At 37.7% G+C, this 21,891-nt stretch overlaps 2 protein-coding genes across 2 annotated transcripts in view; both read right to left on the bottom strand.

Moving 5' to 3' along the window:
• DDX4 (DEAD-box helicase 4) overlaps positions 1–21,891 on the bottom strand; it is a 107,154-nt gene that overhangs the window by 28,049 nt on the left and 57,214 nt on the right. The gene's annotated exons all lie outside the window — the stretch shown is intronic.
• The window catches only part of IL31RA (interleukin 31 receptor A), a 238,220-nt gene that overhangs the window by 210,964 nt on the left and 5,365 nt on the right, over positions 1–21,891 (bottom strand). Inside the window, exons 2-10 of the mRNA XM_080372935.1 lie at positions 15,968–16,049; positions 13,691–13,987; positions 12,193–12,313; positions 9,954–10,132; positions 8,379–8,530; positions 5,252–5,417; positions 4,565–4,647; positions 3,804–4,020; positions 2,160–2,342 (exon numbers count right to left, since the gene is read on the bottom strand). Coding sequence (XP_080229061.1) covers positions 2,160–2,342; positions 3,804–4,020; positions 4,565–4,647; positions 5,252–5,417; positions 8,379–8,530; positions 9,954–10,132; positions 12,193–12,313; positions 13,691–13,987; positions 15,968–16,019 — 1,450 coding nt within the window. The 5' untranslated portion in view covers positions 16,020–16,049. The remainder of the gene's footprint in view (positions 1–2,159; positions 2,343–3,803; positions 4,021–4,564; positions 4,648–5,251; positions 5,418–8,378; positions 8,531–9,953; positions 10,133–12,192; positions 12,314–13,690; positions 13,988–15,967; positions 16,050–21,891) is intronic.

Raw genomic sequence — 21,891 nt, 5'->3', positions numbered from 1 at the left:
GCCCTTAACACAATGAATTTTATTCAGTAGTATTCACAAGAGTACTTGGTTTCCGACTAATTTTTCACTGCAAATGCTTGGAATGGGAATTTATACTTCAGCCTTACACAGCTTCTCTATATGAAGCCACTTACTCATCTCTTAACAGTTTAAGGTTTTGGAGGAAGTTTTTATTTTCAAATAACCAGTATAAAATCATATTTCCAGGAATATTTTTAATATATCTTTAAGTTGACTGCTCTGCAGAAAAGAGTTTTTTCTCATGCATCAAACAGCTTAAAAGACACAGTGGAGCCCCAGCTCTTAACTCCACGTTGATGTTCCAGTTATACCAATTGCAGATCTGCTTCTAACCAGCTTGACTCAAAAGTACAATTGTAGAAGTGAAACCTCTGCAGTAGAATTTTACATAGAGAGAATTTCAAGACATAGTTCAAGCTTCTGGAAATGAAGTTTTGAACTCTGAACAATCCAACAGCCAAGTAATCAACAGGGTGCACACCCTACTTACAAGCAAGCCCCATCAACTCTAGGAGGACTCATCTGGGGCTTTACACCCCAGGGGATGAAACCAGTGCAAAGGGTTTCCTAGGCCATTCCTCCTCAAGCTCTGCAGCTTGTTCAACAAGAATAATGGCCATCAACAGATCCCTGCATTGTATCAGCTCTCTGATGCTTTTTCAGTCCCTCACACCTATTGCAACCCAGGAAAAGTTACAATGGCCCACATGTTGCCCTTAAACTAATTCCACAAAAGAATATCAGAACCAGGCCTCAGCAACAGTAAACCTGAACTTGACTTGTCATTTCTAATGCAACTTAAGCTTAAGGTAAACAAAGATCTCCTAATAATGCTGAGGAGAAAAGCTGGTGTTCTTTCTATATTGAGAACAGCTATAAATAGGATTTATTCCTCACACTAAAATGCTGAAATAGTGCAATTTTCAGTATGACTCAAGATTCAGGCATCTCAGTTCAATGAGTAATGAACTGCTCTTGAATTTCACTTCAATTCCAATCACTTCAGATTTGTTTTATTTGTTTTACTGTAGCACAAATACGGTATTTAAAACATTGTTGTCTGAGCCAGTAAGACAAGTTTTATGGGCAAGCTAGATATGTCTATCATTAATGAACTGTGTTCCTTTTCATTTTAGAAAATGCAGGATACTTGTTCTCTGAAAACTTTGGAAATTCTTTTTCCTTAATGTAGGATTCAGAAAGATCCTAATATGAGTAAGAACCACTTTCAGATATGTTAAATTTAATTTCACTAATGGAGAACCAAACAACTAATGATCACACAGATCACATATATTATGTTAAACGTTTTCACCATTATTCCTATGTCTGCAAATAAAAAAATCTAAATGTATAAAGAAAAGCAAGTGTCTATCATTAACTAAAGGTAATGTGCATGGGCTGTTCACGTAGACATCAACATTCACAGATTTGCTTTTGCACATATCTCTTGAGCTCTGCAGTTTGTTTTTTCATTGACGCAACGTACACATAGCTAAAACATTACTACTTAGAGAGATTACCTACTTAAAAAAAGAGTCGACCTCTAAACCAAAAAAGTGAGCAGAACCTCGCCTATTTATTAGTGCATCATAAGGTCTCTGAAACCTCTCAGAAATGCCTTAGGTCATAATACAAATGTGACTATGTGATACTTAACATGCCAGATTGACCAGTCATTGCACTTGCTTATTTTCATGTAGAATTCCCCCTTAAATCCTCTTCAGGTTTTTTTCTCTCTAACACACATGAAGGCACATGACTTCCATCTTCAAATTCATTTTCTTGTTTCTAGATTTCTTTGCTAAAATAGTGTACATCTGTCATAAGCCTCCCTACCGGAAGATTCACAGCATAAGATCAAACCAAAGATGTGCTTAAATATGAAATCTGGGCCTAATCTTACATGGGAGCAAACACAATCTTGCAGGAAAATTTGAGAAACTTAAAAATTCCTATTCAATTACATGCAAAGATTTCAATAAAGCATGTAATGATATGGTTATTTTTTAAAATGGTTTGAGGACCGCTGTATGAGTTCATCCCTGTTTGTTCTTTCCAGTCTACCTATAAATAAATATACATAAATATGTATATATCTGTACATTGTTACAGCTATAACTGAGAAATTAACATACTTTTGTTAGTCTTCCAGTTTGTAGAATCTGACACATACTGCCATGATCTACCAAAAGGATCTGTTTCCAATTCCTCGTACCACTCAACTACGTATTTGGTTACTTCTGGTTCAGAAGCTATCCATTCCACAACCACTTCTTCATTTGTTGTAAAGGTCCTCACTGTTTCAATAATCTGAGAAGCTAAAAATTTAATAAAATAAGTCAGCAATTCTATCTTCTTAAAACTGCAGCAATAAAACAATTCAATTATAGCAAGATGAGATTGCTTCTTTGCAAGGGTATGGGACTTAGTCAAGGTTAAAATAAAAGTTTTAGAAGTTACTTTATACCTATGATCACATGCAGGTACTCAAAATACTTGAAGCATGTAAGAATTCTTACAATGAAAAGGGGTGGGGGGATTAAGGAGATTACACTCAAGGAGGTTTACACATACAGAATCAAAAAACAGTCTCTCTTTTAGGATCTGTATTTTACAGTTTGTAAAGTTTTACAAACCGATTTACTACCAATTTTAGACGCAGTGCAGATAAGCAAGTTTTGGGATGACAAAGGCAATAGGAAAACCATAAGCCAAGTCAGCAAGGTCATGAATGACACTGAAGTGAACCATCAACCTGCAGAACAGAGGTAATGAAACTGAGTGAACACCCAACATGGCAAAACAGAGGGGAAAAAGACATGGTGAAGCAGAAGGAAAAGACATGTGGAGGGTGGGAAAAGCATGCCACAGCATGAAAAAATCAGAGTAACATTTACTGTGGGACACAGAAGTGGATAGAAAGGTAGTCAGCAATCTCCAGGACAAGATGACATCCCATCTACATATTCCAGTTTTTCAATTAGATGTGGAACTTGATCGAGAAATTCCAAGGGGACACTTGCACTTATTTAATGAACAACTGATGTAAGATAAGTGACTCTGTGTCAAACGCAGTCTCTCTTCCAGATGATGGTTAGGCAGCAGGATGTTGCAATACAAGGTTCACAGAGATACCAGAATTAAACATTAAGCCAAAAAAACACAATTGCCATGCTAGAGCAGACCAGCTTCCTGACCCTGGCAGTGGGTTGGATGAGGTACTGTGGGAATGTATACGAAATGAGAATAAACACAGCGTTTCTCTCTCTACTTCCATTGATGCATCTAAGGGACTTCTATTAAAGATGTCTTTGAATGATGTTAAATGCACTGCCATAATGCCCTGTGATAATCAATTTTACAACCTAGCAGAAGGATGAGACAGAATTGAATGAGACTATAAATTCATTTGGGAGGTCCAAGGTTAAAAGAAACAAAACCAAAAAACCCTCAGAAAGTAATAAAATAGAAATTCTAATAAGATATCAGCACTTTCTGGTGTCTTAATGACTATATCACAAAACAAATACCCCAACAATACTCATCTACAAAAAAAAAAAAAACAAACATGATACATGATAGCAAAATATGACAACCAGATCTTGTTCTAGTAAAAAGTAAAGGACTACACAGCTCTGTGCAAAATAGTGTTCTATTTAGAGATTTATGACAAAAGTCCTTAGTACAATTCCACTTCCACCACAGCAGAACTTAAAACAGATGTCAGGAAGATCATTTTTTTAATGAGAAAAATATATCATGACATTAAGAAATCTTACTTTTTTCATCAGCGGGTGGAATCCTCAAAATAGCTTCAGGAGAATCTCCAGCAGAGTTATAGGCAGTAACAGATACTAGATATGCCTCTTCATTTAAAAGTAAAGTAATTTTCTTATCAGTAGAGATGTTTGTCATTTTAAGTGCAGCCTTGTTTTCTGGAAAATACTGTATTTTGTAACCTAGAATTCTCCCAGAAGGTGGAAAGCTGTTTAGTGGCTATTTAAAAATAAAAAAAATGCGATAGTGTTTCAGTGTTATTTGTATTGTCAAAAGTATATACTGTACTAAAAAGTCCATATCAAATTACAAAATTATTACCCTAAATTTAGAAAAGCAGAGTATTTAAGTCTCATCTTCTGGACAGCCAGCTGCAATAATTTAATTGAAGGAAAGTTCAAAAGTCAAATACTGAGATTTGAAACACAAAGACCCTCTCTCTGGTCACTCTATCAGATTAAAGTGAATTTAAATACAGCTTTGGTAAACTGTATTGTTTAAGAGTAGTTGTAAGGACATTCAATCAGATTTCCCAGTGATCTGAACACAATTAAACTCTTCCTTTCTGCACAGATTACAAAACACTATTCATCTACTGTTCAGTAAAAAAAAGCCTTTTCAATTCTGCTTTAGTTCAGTGAGGTTTCTTTCTGATGAGCGCAAAACCCCCTGGCATTATATATCCTACAACACTAAAATACTTCAATGCAACATCAGCTGCAGGATACCAATACAATTATCAATTCACAAAAAGAGTATATACCTTCCACATAAGATGTACAGATCTACTTCCAGCTGAGTGTGAAGATTCAATTACCCTCCACAAATCCACTTTTTCTGAAGGAGCTAAAGACACAAAAATATCTTGAAGTTTGTTGTTATATTAAAAAGATAGTGTAATACGGTAAAAACAATCAAAAGGTTTCAAAAATACAGCCCAATAGCAACTTGTTAAGAAGTTTTTCCTTGCCTAATGTTGTGCCTCTTTTCCCTAATAAGTACAACTTCTCTCTGTCCGTAAGGTTCCTTCTGCTTTCTTTTATTTAAGTTCTAGAGGAGATTTTCTAGTCTTGTTTTATAACTGGCAATTTAATTTCTCTACTTAAAATTCACTTTATTGGACATACTTGCTACACCACATTTCTGCTACTATTCTGCTTCGCAATGTTGTCTCCAACTGCACTATTATTTTTTCCTCTTTCCACTCTCTATTCACCTTATTATTCTGCCTTTAGCCCTGTGTTGTTTGTATCACCTTTCAAATCTCCTCCACTCCCTGCTCATCTTACAGTTTTCCTCCTCCTGTATTTACACAAAATACACATGTTCCATTTAAACAGCAGAACTCTAAACTCAGTGACTGATAATATGCTGAGAATACAGTTTTCCAGTATTAAATCCTAATGCCCGAAGTATAGCCAAAGAAGAACTTACTAAAAAGTTAGCCTACCTTTCTCTTCTGTGCTTGCTGTTTTCCCTCTACTCCATTCACTCCAGAATACTGACACAGCACTAATACACCGAACAGCAACTGAATATTCTGTGGAGTCCCACAGACTTGTGAGGTTACATGATCCTGTCCTATCTCCAGAACTCAGTGGGACAGTGACAAATTCCTGAAAGTAGACACATGACCAAAAATTATTTGCTATAAAATTGCTTGCAGAAATATGAATTAGTTAAAAAAACCCAAACCCAAAACAAAAAATTCCACAGAAAGGATGCAGTTTTCATGTTTCCCACTTCGTTCCTCTGAAACTCAAAATCACTTGTTTTGCATTTCGTTTATTTCATTCTGTGTAGCGTTTTTATTCTTCTGGTAAAACTCCAGGGTCTGAAAAACCTGAGCCAAAACCGTGTCTATCCTGACCATGGTTTGAATTGCGTGCAGCACAGGAGGTGCTGGATGACTGCAGTTCCCACTGGTGGGAAGCAACTAAGGATTGCTAAAGCCAGTATCATCATCATGTCCTGAATACAGCTCTTCCTCACAGCAGAAGAATCCCCGGTGAAATAGTGATCACCTGCAGCCTGTGAGCCAGCTACGTGCTTATTTCTTTTCCTGTCTTTTCTGACTTACAGGGTCTTCTAGGTCTTAGCCACATAATATTTGGGATGGCCTACAGCCACACTTGTTATCAGCATATGATTAAAATGAAAAGACAATAAGAACTCAGCAAATTCTGATACCAAGGGAAAAAAAAGAAAAAGATGGAGCCTTTAAGTGTTGAAAGAAGACAGGAGTATGAGAAGTAACTGATGCAGTATCTTCTTGAAAAAGTAATGACAAGGCGAGTGATTTTCTCAACTTAAAAGGACCCCACTCACATGTCACTGATGGAAGTCAGAAACCAGATTGTTGTTCCAAAACAAAAGGTGAAAGATGGCATGAAAACCAGGAATTGGCGTTGATGCATAAACTCAACCAGATTGACAACGGGAAGTAAACAGGAACTATGGACAGTTTTATTTTTTTTAATAGAAAGTGTTTGTGTACCAAAGGACTGCTATAATCACTACACCAATGTCTCATCTTCCAAATTGGAAAAATCAGTATTTAACAATAATCAGTAATTAACAACTCTCCTTCTCCAAACCTGAAAGACACTAAAATAAATGTTCAAGGTAGTTAAAAGCTAACAAGGTAAGCAAAGGTAAGTCTTAGAATAAGGAAGTTTCCCTCTTGGGAGACAAACTCAAGGAGCAAACCACACAGATTTACAACAACAGCGCCCGAAACCTGTGAAGAAATTCCTGTCTTTTCCAAGGAAAAGTGAATCAAACTATAACAACACAAAATGCAGACACCCACTCCTTTGAACACCATAACGGGAAGTGCACTGCCTAACAAAACTGAAAGCTTTAGTCCATTCTGATCTCAAGAAACTCATAGTCAAAACCAGAAAACTGCTTCTGTGAGAATGAGTTCAGGGATCTACAAACCAGTGCAAGGTGACAGACTCTTTAGCCAACCTGCAATAAAAAGGGCTTCTAAACCATTATCACCCTCACCTCCCCCCAGAACCTGACACAGAATAGCAGACACCCCAGACTAGCTTTTAGTTACTTGTCAAAAGGCTTTTAACAATGCTTGATTCTAATTAGTATATGCAAGTAGAAAAATAGGCCGTCTATTTTTCACTCAGTAAAACCAGTTTGCAGCAACCTAGTTAGATCATTTTGGTAGGAAAGCTTAAAAGGGCAAGAAAATATCTGTCGTTGGCTCAATTTTTTTTTTTTTTTTTTTTTTTTTGTATTTATGAGCTGACAGAAGAACACCGATATCTACCTGACGGTTTGAGGCTGTCTTTCTTGGCAGCTGCCACTGGTCTGGCTACAAAGTTATGGCTCACACCTGTCTAAGATCCTACAGAACTCAAGTCACTGGACTTTAGTCTTTAATGATCGGCTACTTCTCTCTAGAATGTCTGCAGAAAAATGCAGGTAAGTTCTGAGGAAGAAAATGGATGCAGACTGTATTAGTGAAAAAGTGGATTTCTTATTCAGGTGCTGACAAATTTAACGCTGTAAGTTCACAAAAACATGAATGTTTTCAACATTTGGAAAGGATGTCATATCCATGTAAGCATCACAAGGACATCAGTGTCTTGACTCCAAAGGGATAAACATCTTGAATGGGTCTTTTAAATAAATATTAGCTCAGTTTCTAATATCCCAGGTGGACCTGAGGCACCTTGACTGCCTAATCATCCCCAATATCCTGAATCCAATAACTAATACGTCATATCTACCATAAGCATGTTTGCCATGAGAATGTGAGGAGGATGCTAGTTAGAAACATCTTTAGTATCAGAAATCTTTTTTTAAAGCTCTGAGGACTACTATTAGTTACCCTGATGAACTCTTCTCCCCCAGAATTACACATTTATTATATACAACAGTAAGGTCAAGGCAGGCATCTCAGTTTAATGACTTCAAAGAAACAAGCCAAGCAGCCTGGCCCATCCTTAAATTGTGGAAGAGGAAACAGTAAGACTGCAAGCTTAATCACTTCCACGCTGAGAAGCATTGGAATAGGCCTTCTGAAAGAAGCAAACAACTAAATACTGTTTTTTCTGTAACAGTTCCATTCAAGTGTGAGAAAGAAACTCAGAAAAAATAACTTCCCTTATTTTTTATCTTGCAAAATTTATACTTTGGTTCATTTGAAAATTAATGTATTCAATTCTACTATTTCAATTCTACTGTTGTGGGTAAATGCTGTCTTCAACACCAGAATGCAACAGGAAGATAGAATACTGACCGACTGTTAGTAAAACACAGACTGTGTGTTGTGTAATCCCTTAGCCTAAGGTCCATCCTTCAGCCTTTCACAGAAATATATTCACAAGTATGGTATGTACCAAACCAAACACTGACTAAAAGGAAGAGAACAATTAATCCTAGACAATAAAACAGTGATTTTAGGATCATGCATGCCTGCATACGCTCCACTAAAACGTTTTAATCATTATTTCCAACTACTTGTTGCTTTTTTTTTTCAGTTTAGCCTTTTATAACATTAAGAAATTAGTCACAAAGAAGCTAACATTCAGAACAAAATTTCTGTAGCTTACCGAAGAGTTTGAATACAAGTTTCTGTATTGAACCTGGCAAATTAAATCTTGTGAAGGGATAATCTTCTCAGGCATTTTCCAGGTGACTGTAAGCAACTGCTTTATACCAGCGATTTTTTTAACTGAAAGTATTTCAGGGGGTTCAAATTTCTCTAGAGTGAAGACACAAGAACATTAACAGGGGAAAATGCTTCTATAAAAGTTCAGAATTGCTCCATCTACATGTGCTCCAAGAATTTTAATTATTATCTCAGTAGTGTACAACCCATCAGAGTATCCACATGACTGTCTATAGACGTAACTTTACATATGGGAAGTTACCTGTAAAAGAGACTGCACACGTAACTGACTTAACGCTGGCAAACCCACTCTCAAACAGGTGTGCATATTTCTTTCACCTGTACCAGCACTGAAGAACAGTACTCAGAGACAACAGCAGGGAAAAGAAACAAAGCAGAGCTGGGATGCCAAAGTCAAGTCCAAACTGCAGATGAGGGAAGAATTCAGCTGGAAAGGATTTGAGGGGGACAGAAGTGTGACGGAGACTGTGGGAAAAGAATGGATTAGTGCTGAGAAAAGAGATGGCTGGTACAGAGGATGTGGAAAGCAATCAGGAGGCACAGCAGGTCTGAACACGGGGAGCAAAGGACCATATGACTGGAGAGCTGACAGTGTGCTGCAGCAAAAATACTCGGTTAAAAGGGTTGGTGGTTACCTGCACCAAAATGAACGGAGGAAAGTGCAGCACAGCACAGAGGGAGAAGAAGTAGATAAAATATTATTATTGCTCCTGGGAATCACAGAACACGTGAGTTTTTAACATTCCTAACCAGGAAGTAAAATAGTAGAGTAAATGATGGGCAAACTGGCAAAATTATATAAATATTCATTTACAGCCAGGTATTCCACTGGCATCTAGTACCACTCAAAAATATCAAAGTACAGTCCAAGCACCACTTAGTTTGACAAAAACTTTTACAATATGGCCTTTACTTGTTAATAATTAAAAACTTTAATTTATAATGGAAACATCAGACATCAGCTTAAAAAATATTGTCGTAGTTAGACATTTCATAGTATGAATACAGCACACTATCATTTTTCACCACCTCTCGTTAAGACCAAGAAACTGCTGAAAATTGCTGCTGCACCACCAACCAGTTAGAAGTATTTTACATAGAAAGTACATCAATTAAAACATAACAAGAGACTTGCCTCAACTAAACTGGAAACATCCAGATTTTGATAAAAAAATCTGGAAAGGATGAAACATTTTATTAAACCCTGAATATAATTTCAGAGACTTCATAGTTCTAGCTAACTATTAAAAGTACATGGCACTTGAAAACTGAAACTAATTTAAAACCAAACGAAACCCAAATAATAGTTTCAAAATCATTATTAAAAAAATATTTTTTTCTTTTTTTTCTTCTATGTAAACCAACTTCGATTACATGACTTGTTTCAGAATTCTCTAACCTGTATACTATAGGGAGGGGAAAAGAATTGTGGAGGATGCAGTCAGCTCAACCTACATTGCTTTATCTTTATTTAATTTTTACTTTTTAAAATTACCTATTCTTTCCAAAGGTATAGGAACACAATCTGAGGAGGCTTCACCCAAAACATTTTCAGCTTTCACCTGAAAACAAAAAGAACTACTATATGGAGTATCCGGATAATAAAATGAACATGACTCTGTTTTGCTTCGGCAGGCCACTGTATTTTGAAGAATCACCCTTCCTTCTCTCATCCTAAAAAAAAAAAAGAGAGAGAGAGAGAAAAAAGGAGTTAGAAATCAGAGGATTTTATTAGAGTAACTCAAGCTAATTTTTGGGGTACTATTTAACTATTATACATAAGTTTTTGTGGTTGCAGAACATTTGTACCAGTGAACATCTCCTTAGATGATATGTTTGTGTGAATGAATTCTCCTTCTAATTGCACTGCTCCTGCAAATCCATGTACGTAGCCTGCACAGGCTCAATTAGTTTTAACTGCAACTAGTAAGACCACTTTCCAGGAGCAGTAATGAAGAGTAAAATGCCTTAATGAGAGATCCACATGCTAGTATTATCTTGTATTAAAGTCTCAAAAGAGAGGTGAAATCATGTAATTCCATGCAAGACCTTCCTTAAAAATATAGATAGACATAGCTAGACACATGCCACATGAAGCTATGTGATAACAAGTTTTTATTCGGCTTTTCTTTTTTTCTATATTTAAAAGATAAGCTGTACAACTGCCAAGCTATTACAAGACAATAGAAATGTGACAGATTTTCCTGAAGGAACATACTGATAATGTGCTGTCTTTGCAGCATATACTTTCATAACAAGTAGTGCGGGATGCAAAACTAACAGAATTTGTTTCATTTTGCCAACCCACAAAGAAATTCTTCCAATAAATAAAAACTCATGTATGGGGCCTGTGTTAAATATTTCATATTATGCAGTAAGCAAGCACATCATTTGTGTAACTCAGTTTGAGGCTGGTATTTCACGAATGTTTTTAAGCTAATGTACACCTGTACTGCTGTGAAAGGAAGGAGCCCTACCTTCCCTAACATGCACAGCTGTTTGTTCCCATCCACAGCTCTCTGCCCCCTCGAACCAATGCTTTTGTAGTCATACGGTAAACTCAGTTGGGGAATTATCTGGATTAAAATTAGTTGTTAGATTTTACTGGAAATAATTTTGCAATCTAATTCACTGTGTGGTTAAGGAAGAATTTGGGCTGGTACAAGAAGGAATAATATTGAAACTTAGTTTCAATAACTATTCTAGCTTATGGTTTCACAAACTCATCTAAGTTACAAAATGTAGAAAAACTAGAAGTAAGAAACTTCCACCTAATGAAAGTGGAAGCCTAAAACATCAGGCTTAAAATGGAGATAAAACTAAAGATTATTTCCTGCCCTACTATTTATAATAAATATATAGATAAATAAAAAAATATATAAATAAAAAAGATACCATAAGCTAGTATAACTTACAATAAGAAAATGTCTCTTTTGGAGTCTGAATTCCTTCCAGTTCTGAAGAATAATTTTGACTAGTGTATTTGGGACAAAAATCTGTCTTACCACCTTCAAAATTGTATCCAAGATCTGCCTTGGAACAACACTAATTTCACCACTTTCACAGCAACTTAGGAAAAAATAATCTCCTAAACGATACTTTAATGGAAATCGAAAGAGCCAAGTATTTATGCTTCTATAATGGGGTCACAAAAACAGTTAAAAGCACGAGACCACATAGTTTGTAAACACAAATCCCCAGGTGTGAGCAATCCAAAAAAAGAACAACCAACTCTAGACTCTTTCACTGAAACCTTGTGACTCCAAAGGTCCCTAAGTTAAACCCTACTGGTGTCAAGCAGAATCGTTAACTGGGAGTTGTTTAAAGCAGAGGAGGAAGTAACCTTTTTTATCCATCCAAAATGAGGTAAGTTACACAGAAAGCTTCTGGGTAAACCCCCACAAAGTGCCTCCATTCTATGTTTGTATCTGGGCTCACTCAGCTTTTGATCTAACTAGTAATGCTACTTCAAGGAAAGAAGTAAGTATCGATTATGATGTAAACATTTGTCTGCTGAATACTGGGTGGAGAATGCTCATTTCCTTTAAAGAGCACACTAAACAGGCATCAGATTGTAACTTTCTTCAACCATTACTAACCACAAATTAATCAAATTTACTGAGGCAATGCCATGATTCTGAACCCCATGACACAGGTTTTCTTTAAACAGAAGCCAGGATATAAGGAGAAGGTCTCACCCCAGAAACCCAGTTCCCAATATATTCTATACTTACATTTTTCGGTAAAGAGTATACTTTGTCATAAGATTTGTTTCTCTTCCTGAGGTCCAAGTGCAGGTAAGTTCAGTATCAAAGTAATAAATGCAGGAAATATTTCCTGGTGTGTCCGGTGGAACTACAATGACAAAGGTTAAAAAAAAAAAAGGTCCAATTAAAATAAGTAACTTTAATGTACAACTGATTTTGTTGGTCAAAAAGCAGATTACGGCAAACTTCACTAAGCGCCTCGCATAGCACTTCATTTTATAATTTACTACTGCCCACAGAACTCCTCATAAAACCAAAATCAAAAATCAAAATCACCCTTTCTTCCCCTGAGGAGACAGGGAGATTTTTTTCCAACTACTTCCCAGAAGTACTTAACTAAGTGGGCCTGAAGGTATTTATGCAGTAACTCACTAACTAACTTATATCAAACCACTACAAGCTTTTTTCTGAACCTCTAAGTACACACACACCCAATACACCTATAGCTCAAGGCCAGTCCAGAGAGTAAGAAGAAAACAAAGAAACAGCACAAAAGTTCTCAAAAAGGCATTCTCTGGAAGATAAAACTCCTTTGTTTCTTCCCAGAACATCTAACCACATGCCCTATGAAAACATGTAATCTGAGGAGCCTGCATAACCCAACTTCCTGGGAAACATGTCTATATGATCTTGAAGAGATCACTAGTTATGGAGTCACTTTATCTTACACTTGAATAGTGCAAAGGAAACAATCTTCTGCAATCTCTGTAGTCCGAGATCATCGATAAAAATGTAACGCCCTCGAAGACTTCCTCGTTAAACCCAGACTTCCTCCCACAGTAACAGAACTGGAAGTTGAAAGGAAGATAACTGCGCCCAGTGAAAGAGCTGGGTTGCAAAAGTCCTCTCTGCAAAACAGTACTTTTATGTCCCACCTACTACAACATTTAAAAGATCTTTCTTTCATTGTCAAATTTATGGCACACTAAACTTTGCAGACAGGCAAAAGATTTCTGCTGGTTTTTATTCCACAGGTGTATTTTTCTGCATTTATCGCTTCTTTACTAGAATGGGACCCCCAGGCATATGTTCATATAAACTGGACTTAATCTGTTCCATAAATTAGAGAACTTGCACACATATTTATCCCGTAGCCTTCTCCATGTAATTATAATTTCTTTGGAACCAAGGATTAGAGAGGAAATCCTCCCTGTAGAAAGCTAAAGTTGACCAGGCTAGACAAAAGACATAACCCAAAGGGACAGATCTGGCACCCTCTGAACTCAACATAAAACCTCCACCACTTCAGCCTGCCAAAAGTCAGGGTCAGAGAGGTTATGGACCAGTGTCAGTAAGGAATGCTGGCAATTTCATGCTTTATTTCAGAAAAAAAAGGAGATGCTTGAATACACGTGTCTTACAATGCTACAAGCTTAAAAAAAAAAAAAAGTAATTTTAAAAGTGAATTTTTTACAATACATTATTAAAAGAACATTAGATTTAATTTTCCTCCATTTCTACTTACAGCCAGATTTAACTTCAGTATGAACCAAAAGTTGTTTCTTGCCCAAGTACTTAGTGAAACATTTCACATGAGCTTTGCTGTAAGTGAAATTATGGATTGTTACACTAGATACAGTCTCATTCACTATGTTATAGTTTTCCTGAGCAATCAGTTCATGATTCAATTTCCAGATGATGTGGCTTGCATTTCTGTGAGGTGTGTAGTGTTTTCCGAGAACACAAAATAGTTTCAGGGTGGATCCTCTTTCAATTTCAGGAGATGAAGGAAAGATGTCAGCATCTCTGATAGATTTTTCATCTAAAAACAAAACCAAAGATATCACATAACTAATTCCTTTTAAAATACCAGCAGAAAAACGGTAACTTATTTCGTTGTCTACATATCATTTAATTAGATTGTTTTTCATATGGAGTTCAAATAAAATGCTCAGGTAGTCACTTGAATCAGATATTGCTGTTTGGAAACTCAGCTCACCGTATTATATAAGAGTGATGGTTCTATACCTTCCCAGAAATAATGGAGAAATTATAACCAAGATCTTTTTTAATAGCTGAAAATGAAGAAAAGAGACTTGCCTTTTAAATCCATTTTTAAAAAAACATTCCTTCATGTAAAAGGTATGTATACCATTTGGATGTTACCATTATTAATTACTATATCAGAAAATACATCAAACTGCTAAGTTTCAGGTTTACAACTATGATGCAATATATTTCAATATCCCATTAGTGCTTTTACCCCTTGTAAAATTTATGTTCCCCAATACAGCACAGGAATTGCATACACGATGCATGTAAAAGGAAAACACAGAAGCAGGCTGACTGAATGAATTCAGCAACAGTTACCAAACAGTGCAGGAATCACCCGTTAGAGTCCTGCAATGAGCTAACTGTCTGGGGTTTTTTTACTGTAACTTATTTCTTGAAGCGAAATTTCATAAATACATCTGTTAAATAAAATGGAAAAAAAACCCAACCAATTTTACAGACAGAATGTCTCTGCTAGAGTGCAGGAATGGAAGGGAATTGAATACTAAGCTTTCTTCCTTGTTTTGTGATAATTCTCTCCTTTTTGGGTAATTAAATAGCTTTCTATGTTTCTTTTTATGTCCTTTTTGTTTTAAAGTAAATTGTTCAATGTTTCAAAGTCATACTAATGGCTATTTTACACTCTACTGCACAAATTGCAACATATATCAGTTGTAAGCAATTACCTGGACAGTTTCATATATTGCTCAAGCTTCTTCCATGTAATCCCCAAAAACTGACAACAAAAATTATTGTTGTGTGTTAAATTATATGGGACAAATTGCACATGGACTTTCAATTACCATCATAAAGTTATTATTTCAATCTGTCTTTGTGATACTCTCGTCTAACCTATACTATTCCACTTAATCACTTTAAAGTGGCACTGTTGTCACAAAAAGCGTTTCTAATTCTCCACCACTCATTCGCTGCTGCTAGCCCCTTTGTGTGCCAGAAGTGCCTGTACAGTAAGTCAAACAGACTGATATAGATGAAAAATAAAAACTTGGCAAATAATAATATCGTTCTCCATCCAGAGCAGATTCCTCACTGCTTCACAACTAGCCAAACAAACATGCACTCTAGTGGAAGTAGAAGGAGACGAGAGAGAGTGTGCAGAACTACCTGCTCTTCCAACGTCAGCAGTTTCCTGTCCAGTCTTTAACTGTGGAATTACCACATTTTAAAAAAAAAAAAAGTAATAAGAAAAATCTATAGTCATACATTGTGAGGTAACTTTTAACATTAGGAATGAGAACATTAGTAGTCATTGCATGCATGCATATCTGAATAGGTAATATTTGGCTTAGAAAAGCCCCGAATCACCAGACATTAACTGTATTTTAAGTGTTTATGTGTTACATAAAATTTATTCCATTAGCAGATCTCCAAAGTTACCAGCCATTACAACCCAACAGGAACTATGATATGACTCCCAGATGCAGATTCCCCTTCCACACCCTGTGCAACAACAAAACATTTGACAAACTAAGTTTTAAAATACATTTTTTTAATACTTTAAATACTAAAGGAAACAAATCCAGGCTATCATGATCACAAGAGCACAAGAGCACCATAAATTAAGTAGTGTACAGCACAGAGAAAATTTAGTCTATCAGCTACTGACTTCTATTTTAAATTTTTTATTTTTTTTATCGTTTTCAGAACTCTTTGAAATTTCATTTGGAGAAGGTCACCTTTTAGAAAACTCTCTTATGGCAAGACAGGTGCTAATAATCAAGAAACATACCTGCTATAGAGCTGCAGAGAAGGACAAACATCCAAATCAAACAGCTGAACATTTCCGTTTCAGTAACTATGGGCAGGAAATGCTGTCATAAAATAAAAACAACACACTCTAAGTAAAGATGCCCCTGTAATACTTTGCAAGCATTTGTATAAGAGTTAATAATGGTATTCAGCATTTCTCACTTGCATTCAAGTCAAGTTTTGCTTTGTTGAAGTGTTACTTTTCTGCACGATGGGAGAAATTTGATGCAGTTTTCCTAAGGGTATATGTTGTCTATAAAGAAGGGAGAGGTAAGTGCACCTGAAATCCTTCTGAGGACAATCCAATCCAATTTCCAAGGACTGTGTAAAGAATTGGTAAGAAATACATCTACATCCACTCAAAACCCAGCCTGCCCAGCCATCTTCTGAGCAGATTCACTTAGAGAGAATTCTTTTGAAAAGGAAGGCTGTTGCAGGAGAAGGAATAATGCGCATCACTTATGCATCACCACCTAACAAAACAATTGTTCAGGAGGTGGGCAATCTCCTCACACATTGAGGTCACCATCCACCCAAGAGAGAGTAAATTCACATTGGTTTTATTCCAATTAAGCATCCCAGGCACCAGACCTGAGGACTGTCTGCAAAGGCAATGAAAGGAACCTCTCTTTGGCTTGCTCTTTGAAGCTGAACTGCTAGGCAGCCAAAGAAACCCAAAGTCCCAGAGCAAGAAAGAGGAAAGCAAAGATGTAGAATGATTTATTCTAAAGGCACAAATGAATCTAGTGTTCCAGGGGAAAAATGACAGAAACCAAACATTCCCATCACCTCAAGATTGCTGCCACCACTCACAGAACGGCTGAGATTGGAAGGGACCTCTGGAGGTCGTCTAGTCCAACCACTCTGCCCAAGCACAGCCACTGACAGCCAGTTGCCCAGGAGCATGCCCAGACAGCTCTAGAAGATTACCAAGGACGGAAAGTCCACAGCCCCTCTGGCAAATCTGCTCCAGTGCTCAGTCACCCTCACAGTGAAGAAGTGTTTCCTCATGTTCAGAGATAACCTCCTGTGTTCCAGTTTACGCCCACTGTCTTGTTCTGTCACTAGGTGCCACTGGGAAGAGCCTGGGTCTGTCCTCGTGCACAGGTATCAATGAGATGCCCTCTGAGCCTTCACTCCTCCAGGCTGAATAGCCCCAGTTCTCTCAGCCTTTTCCTGTATGACAGATACTCTGGTCCCTTAATCATCACTATGACCATCCACTGGACTCTCTGAAGTATGTCCATGTCTCTTTTGTGCTGGGGAATCCACAGCTGGACACAGTACTCCAAGCGTGGCCTCACCAGTGCTGAGCAGAGGGGAAGGATCACCTCCCTTGACCTGCTGGTTACACTCCTCCTAATGCAGCCCAGGATACCACCAGGTTACTTTGCCAGCAGGGCACACTGCTGGCTCACATTCTAGCTGGTGTCCACCAGGACCCCCACGGCCTTTTCTGCAAAGCTGTCCTCCAGCAGGTCAGCTCCCTGTCTGTACTGGTGTCTGGGGTTGCTCCTCCGCAGGTGCAGGATCTGACACTTGTTGAACTTCATGAGGTTCCTGCCAGCCCATTCCTCCAGCTCACTGAGGTCCCTCTGGACGGCACCATGACCCTCTGGCATATCAGCCCCTCCTCCCAGTTTTGTGTCATCAGCAAGTCTGCTGATGGTATGCTCTGCCCCATCATCCAGATCATTAATGAAGATGATCAACTGGACTGGAAACAGTATTGACCCCTGGAGTACACCACTAGTCACTGGCCTCCAACTAGACTTTGTGCCACTGATCACTACACTGAGCTCATTTGTTGAGCCAGTTTTCAATCACCTCCACTGTATGCTCATCCAGCCCATGCTTCATCAGCTTCTCTGTAACCCTATCCATTAAGCAACCAACTCCAACATGAAGGTCAGAATATGTTGCAACCCAGACTACTTCTCTGTCTAGTAAGTAGAGATCTGTCTGTAGAAAATAGATGTTTCAGATCCCCTACAGCAGGTGAGGTACTAGGGCCAAATATTCCCATTTACTGGTCAAGTAGCTCTAGCAGTTCTGTCTACTATGTTCATAAGCAAAAGATGAGCATTACTATTGCTGCAGTTTTCAGGGATTCCTGTTTCACATTAGGCTTTCAGATTTATCCGAGATGCTGATGGAATTTCAGCTCTCCATGCAAACCTGTATCTCAGAAGGAATCCAGGTGAGAGGCAGCTGCTATCTCCCTAGAACAGGTACACCAGCAGCTTTCAGACCAAACCAGGCACGTTCTCCCTCCACAGGTCTGGGATGCTAGGAGGCAGGTGTGCACCAGACCACTGTTTGGGACAGAAAACTGTAGGTGGGATACAGGCATAAGGGGTTCTGCCCTATGTTATGGTCCCTTCAAAAAAACTTCTTGGTTTTGCTACAAAATAAGAGTTTTACAGTCATCTAAAAGAGGAAAACATAGTTTAAAAAGCCCTTCATGTTCAGTTTCTGCCAGAACTCATCTTCAACATTATTTTCAGTCTGTCTCAGGAAGCATTTTATAAACTTTGAGGTTGTAACCATGCAAAACAGGAGAAAAAATGATAAAGGACACATGGGATAAAAAAAAAAATAATGAGGTAGGCGTTTGCCCAGTGACACATTCCTAAAATAGAGCTGTAGCAAGATGCATACCAACAAGAAACAGAGCAATTACAAAAAGACAATCTATTACTACCTACTTAGGGTGTAAGTTCTTGATCTCAATGCAGTAAAAATTAATTACGCTATTGACGGCAATAAAAACAGAGAACCTTAAGCAACTGTCCCAAGTATTCTGTGCCAGAACTAAAAACAGATGCAGATTTTAAAATATTTAGATTGTTATTTTTAGAGTTCACGTAGTCCATAGCAATGTTGATGAGATACTAGAAGCTCCACTGTTAAAGCTAAGAATATATTCTGTAAGCAGTAAAGTGTGTTTTCATTCTTACTCTATTTTTTTAAGTTTAAGACAGATACCAACATTAAAAAAAAATCAGTCCCAAAGTCAGGGCTACAAGAAAACTACATTCCATTCAGAATAAGAAAAAATCATAATGATGATTCTGAGAAAGGCTTTGTCAACTTCATAGGAAGTCAACACACCAACGATTGCTATACAGCTGTGGTAAACACGCATGTAGTCAGTGCCTCATTAGCAAGGGGACTAGTAGTTGCAGAAGACTGACACACTTCAAAGATTATTATAAAAATCAACAAAACCAAGGAAAATAACCTAGAGCACTACAGGATGATGTGCCTAATCAAAACCATCTCAGAGGAGGAATGGTCAGCCAAAAACAAATCAACAAGTTACAGATGCTACACTGGCATAAGCTGCTTTTTTTTTTTTTAACTTTAAAAAGTAAATAAACTTATTAGCCAAATAAAATGTTTTTGCAACATCTCTGTGCATATGGCTTTAATCTTGGAGGATATACTCATGAAGTATTGAGGCCTGAGCAACGGCCCTGAGCCAAAGCTGAACCCCAAAATGAACCCACCAACCGAGCACTAGATATAGTTAGCATCTGATCATCAGCAAAACATGCATGATTATTAGTGAAATATATATGATCATTAGCAAAATATGTAGCTTAGATAAAATATAATCGTTAGTGAAGGTATCATGCAACCTTCCTTGCTTAGAGGCAGGTGGACAAGGCCATGAAACCAGCTATATGGCCTTGTTTGGACAGCAGTGGTTAAAATCCAGTAGATAAAGGAAACTCCCTGGGTTCCTCCCTGAGCCCTGGCCAGGTTTGGGTGGCCTCTGAGAGGACAGTGACACCAGATGTTTCTACATTGGAAATTAGGTCAGCTTGTTTATTCGACAATATAAGAGCTGGACCCTCTTGCAGCAACTTTGGAGACCTCCCCTACGAGGGGACGCCCTGCATAGGACCTCCTGATTGCTGGGACAGGCTCCCCAAACCCTTGCTGCAACAGGGGCTCCCCCGTGGCTGCAGGTCTGGGTGATGTAATGTATTGGGGCAACTGGTGATGTATCTTTCTTAAACACTATAGCTAACCTTAAAGTAGTAATGATTAGGTGCATTGTCTTGCTTATCTGTTTTATTGCTTGAATCAGGGTATTGTAAGCTAGTCCTTTTGTATGTGCATATTGCCTCATTTTCTGTGTTAATTTGAAACAAACAGTAAATTTTTGTATTGGTGTCTGTGTGCTATCTACTGAGCCCGTTAATTGGCAAAACATCACATTCACGGGAATATCCAGTCCTCTGTGTGGCATGTGAAGATAAGCAATTTTTTACAGGAAAGAGCTTAGGGCACTTAACAAATAATGAAGTTCTACTCTTTCTTTTCTGTAGACTTAACTGCTAGCAACATGTAATAAAAGTCACTGCATATTCTGTATTGTAAAGATTTCATGAAATAAAACCAGTAATTCAAAACATAGGCTTTCCACTTGTCTGCATCAACACAGAATACAAGGCTTACGAATTATGGTTGTGACTAATTAAAGCATTTCCCTTAGTGATTGACTTCTTCCTTAGATTGACCAGACATAACTACACAGTAACAAAACCAGTAAAAGATGCTGTAAGATTAGATAACAGAATGTCAAGAAACAACTGCTTCCAGATCACGTAGGCAGCAGCATCATTTCAAACACATGCAACTATAAAAGAGTGGAACAAAAAGAGAGAAAAGCAATGTCACCACAGAGCAGCTGTCAATACTGAACTTTATTACACTGCTCCAAGTAAAAAGTGCTAATACATTTTCCTACTTTGTGGACTACTTAAAATAAAAAATCTAGCTAAGATAAAGAACAAAACAAAGATCATGGTTCTCCCTAGGTGGGGCATGCAAAGTCCCTTCCAGTCTGGGAAAGAATCAATGCAAAAAATATTTTAAATAAAATTAACAGTGCATTTCAATAGAAGACCTGGTGCAAAAAAAGCAACCCTGAGTTGACACGGGCACTAACTTTATCGATCTTTGCTGAGAGTTTTTGAGAAAAAATTTAAAGACAGTATGACTGGAGCACTATGCTTGGTTAAAGCACAGAACACTTCAAAGGGTGCAAAAACTCCAGCAGCAAGATGAAGAACAATCCACTATATGAAAAAGAAAAAAGAAAGAAGAGTTGTGCTAAGTTTATCAAACAGTTCCCACAGTCTTTCTTTGCTTACAACTTGGCAAACTCTAACAGTTTCAGCTGATATTGTATATATACACTGGTCTGCTATTTTTTAGGGGAAATGAGACAGAAGAAGCTGCATTTCAGCCAAAATAGTTCAGCTATTCCCAAGAATAAGGAAAACAATTTATCATATTACTTCTACTAGCTCCAGCAATCCCACACTTTTTTAGCAAGGAATTGGAACTCAAAAGCATTGGGAAATCATAAAAACGTTTTTGAAGTATGTTTGTGCCAAAAATATCATACCACCATATATCCCACACCACAGCAGAGCACAATGCTAAAGGATCAGGCATGAAAAATCTGGCTGTGGTGCCAAGCTACGACTCTTCGAATTGCTCAACAAATGTTTAAACAGCCAAAGATGTCATCCACACTCAGTGAGTGCTCCTCACCCTGTACCCCCTACCTACTACCTTTCCCCTCTCTTCTAGTGCTTATCACACAGTAAGTCGCTTCCACTTGCTAATATGCCAGAGAACTAAACAAAAAATGTGTTTGTGCTACATTAGCAAATGTAAGCAACTTGCTACGTGATTTGGCAGACATCTGAATCGGTGAAATAAAGGAGACAACTGGGAAAAGAGACCTCCATGACATTCCTTCCCAGCTGTGAGCTGTTCATTGGGTTCAGTCCTGAGGTATGTTGCATCTCCTTCCACTTTCTCCAATACCAATTAGCAGGCAGTTATTTGACATGCCAGCTGCTAGTTATCACATGTCAA

The sequence above is a fragment of the Falco punctatus genome, assembly GCF_963210335.1.
Source record: "Falco punctatus genome assembly, chromosome: Z".
Classification (NCBI taxonomy): domain Eukaryota; kingdom Metazoa; phylum Chordata; class Aves; order Falconiformes; family Falconidae; genus Falco; species Falco punctatus.
The sequence above is the reverse complement of the archived record's forward strand: the minus strand, read 5'-3'. Positions and strand labels throughout refer to the sequence as shown.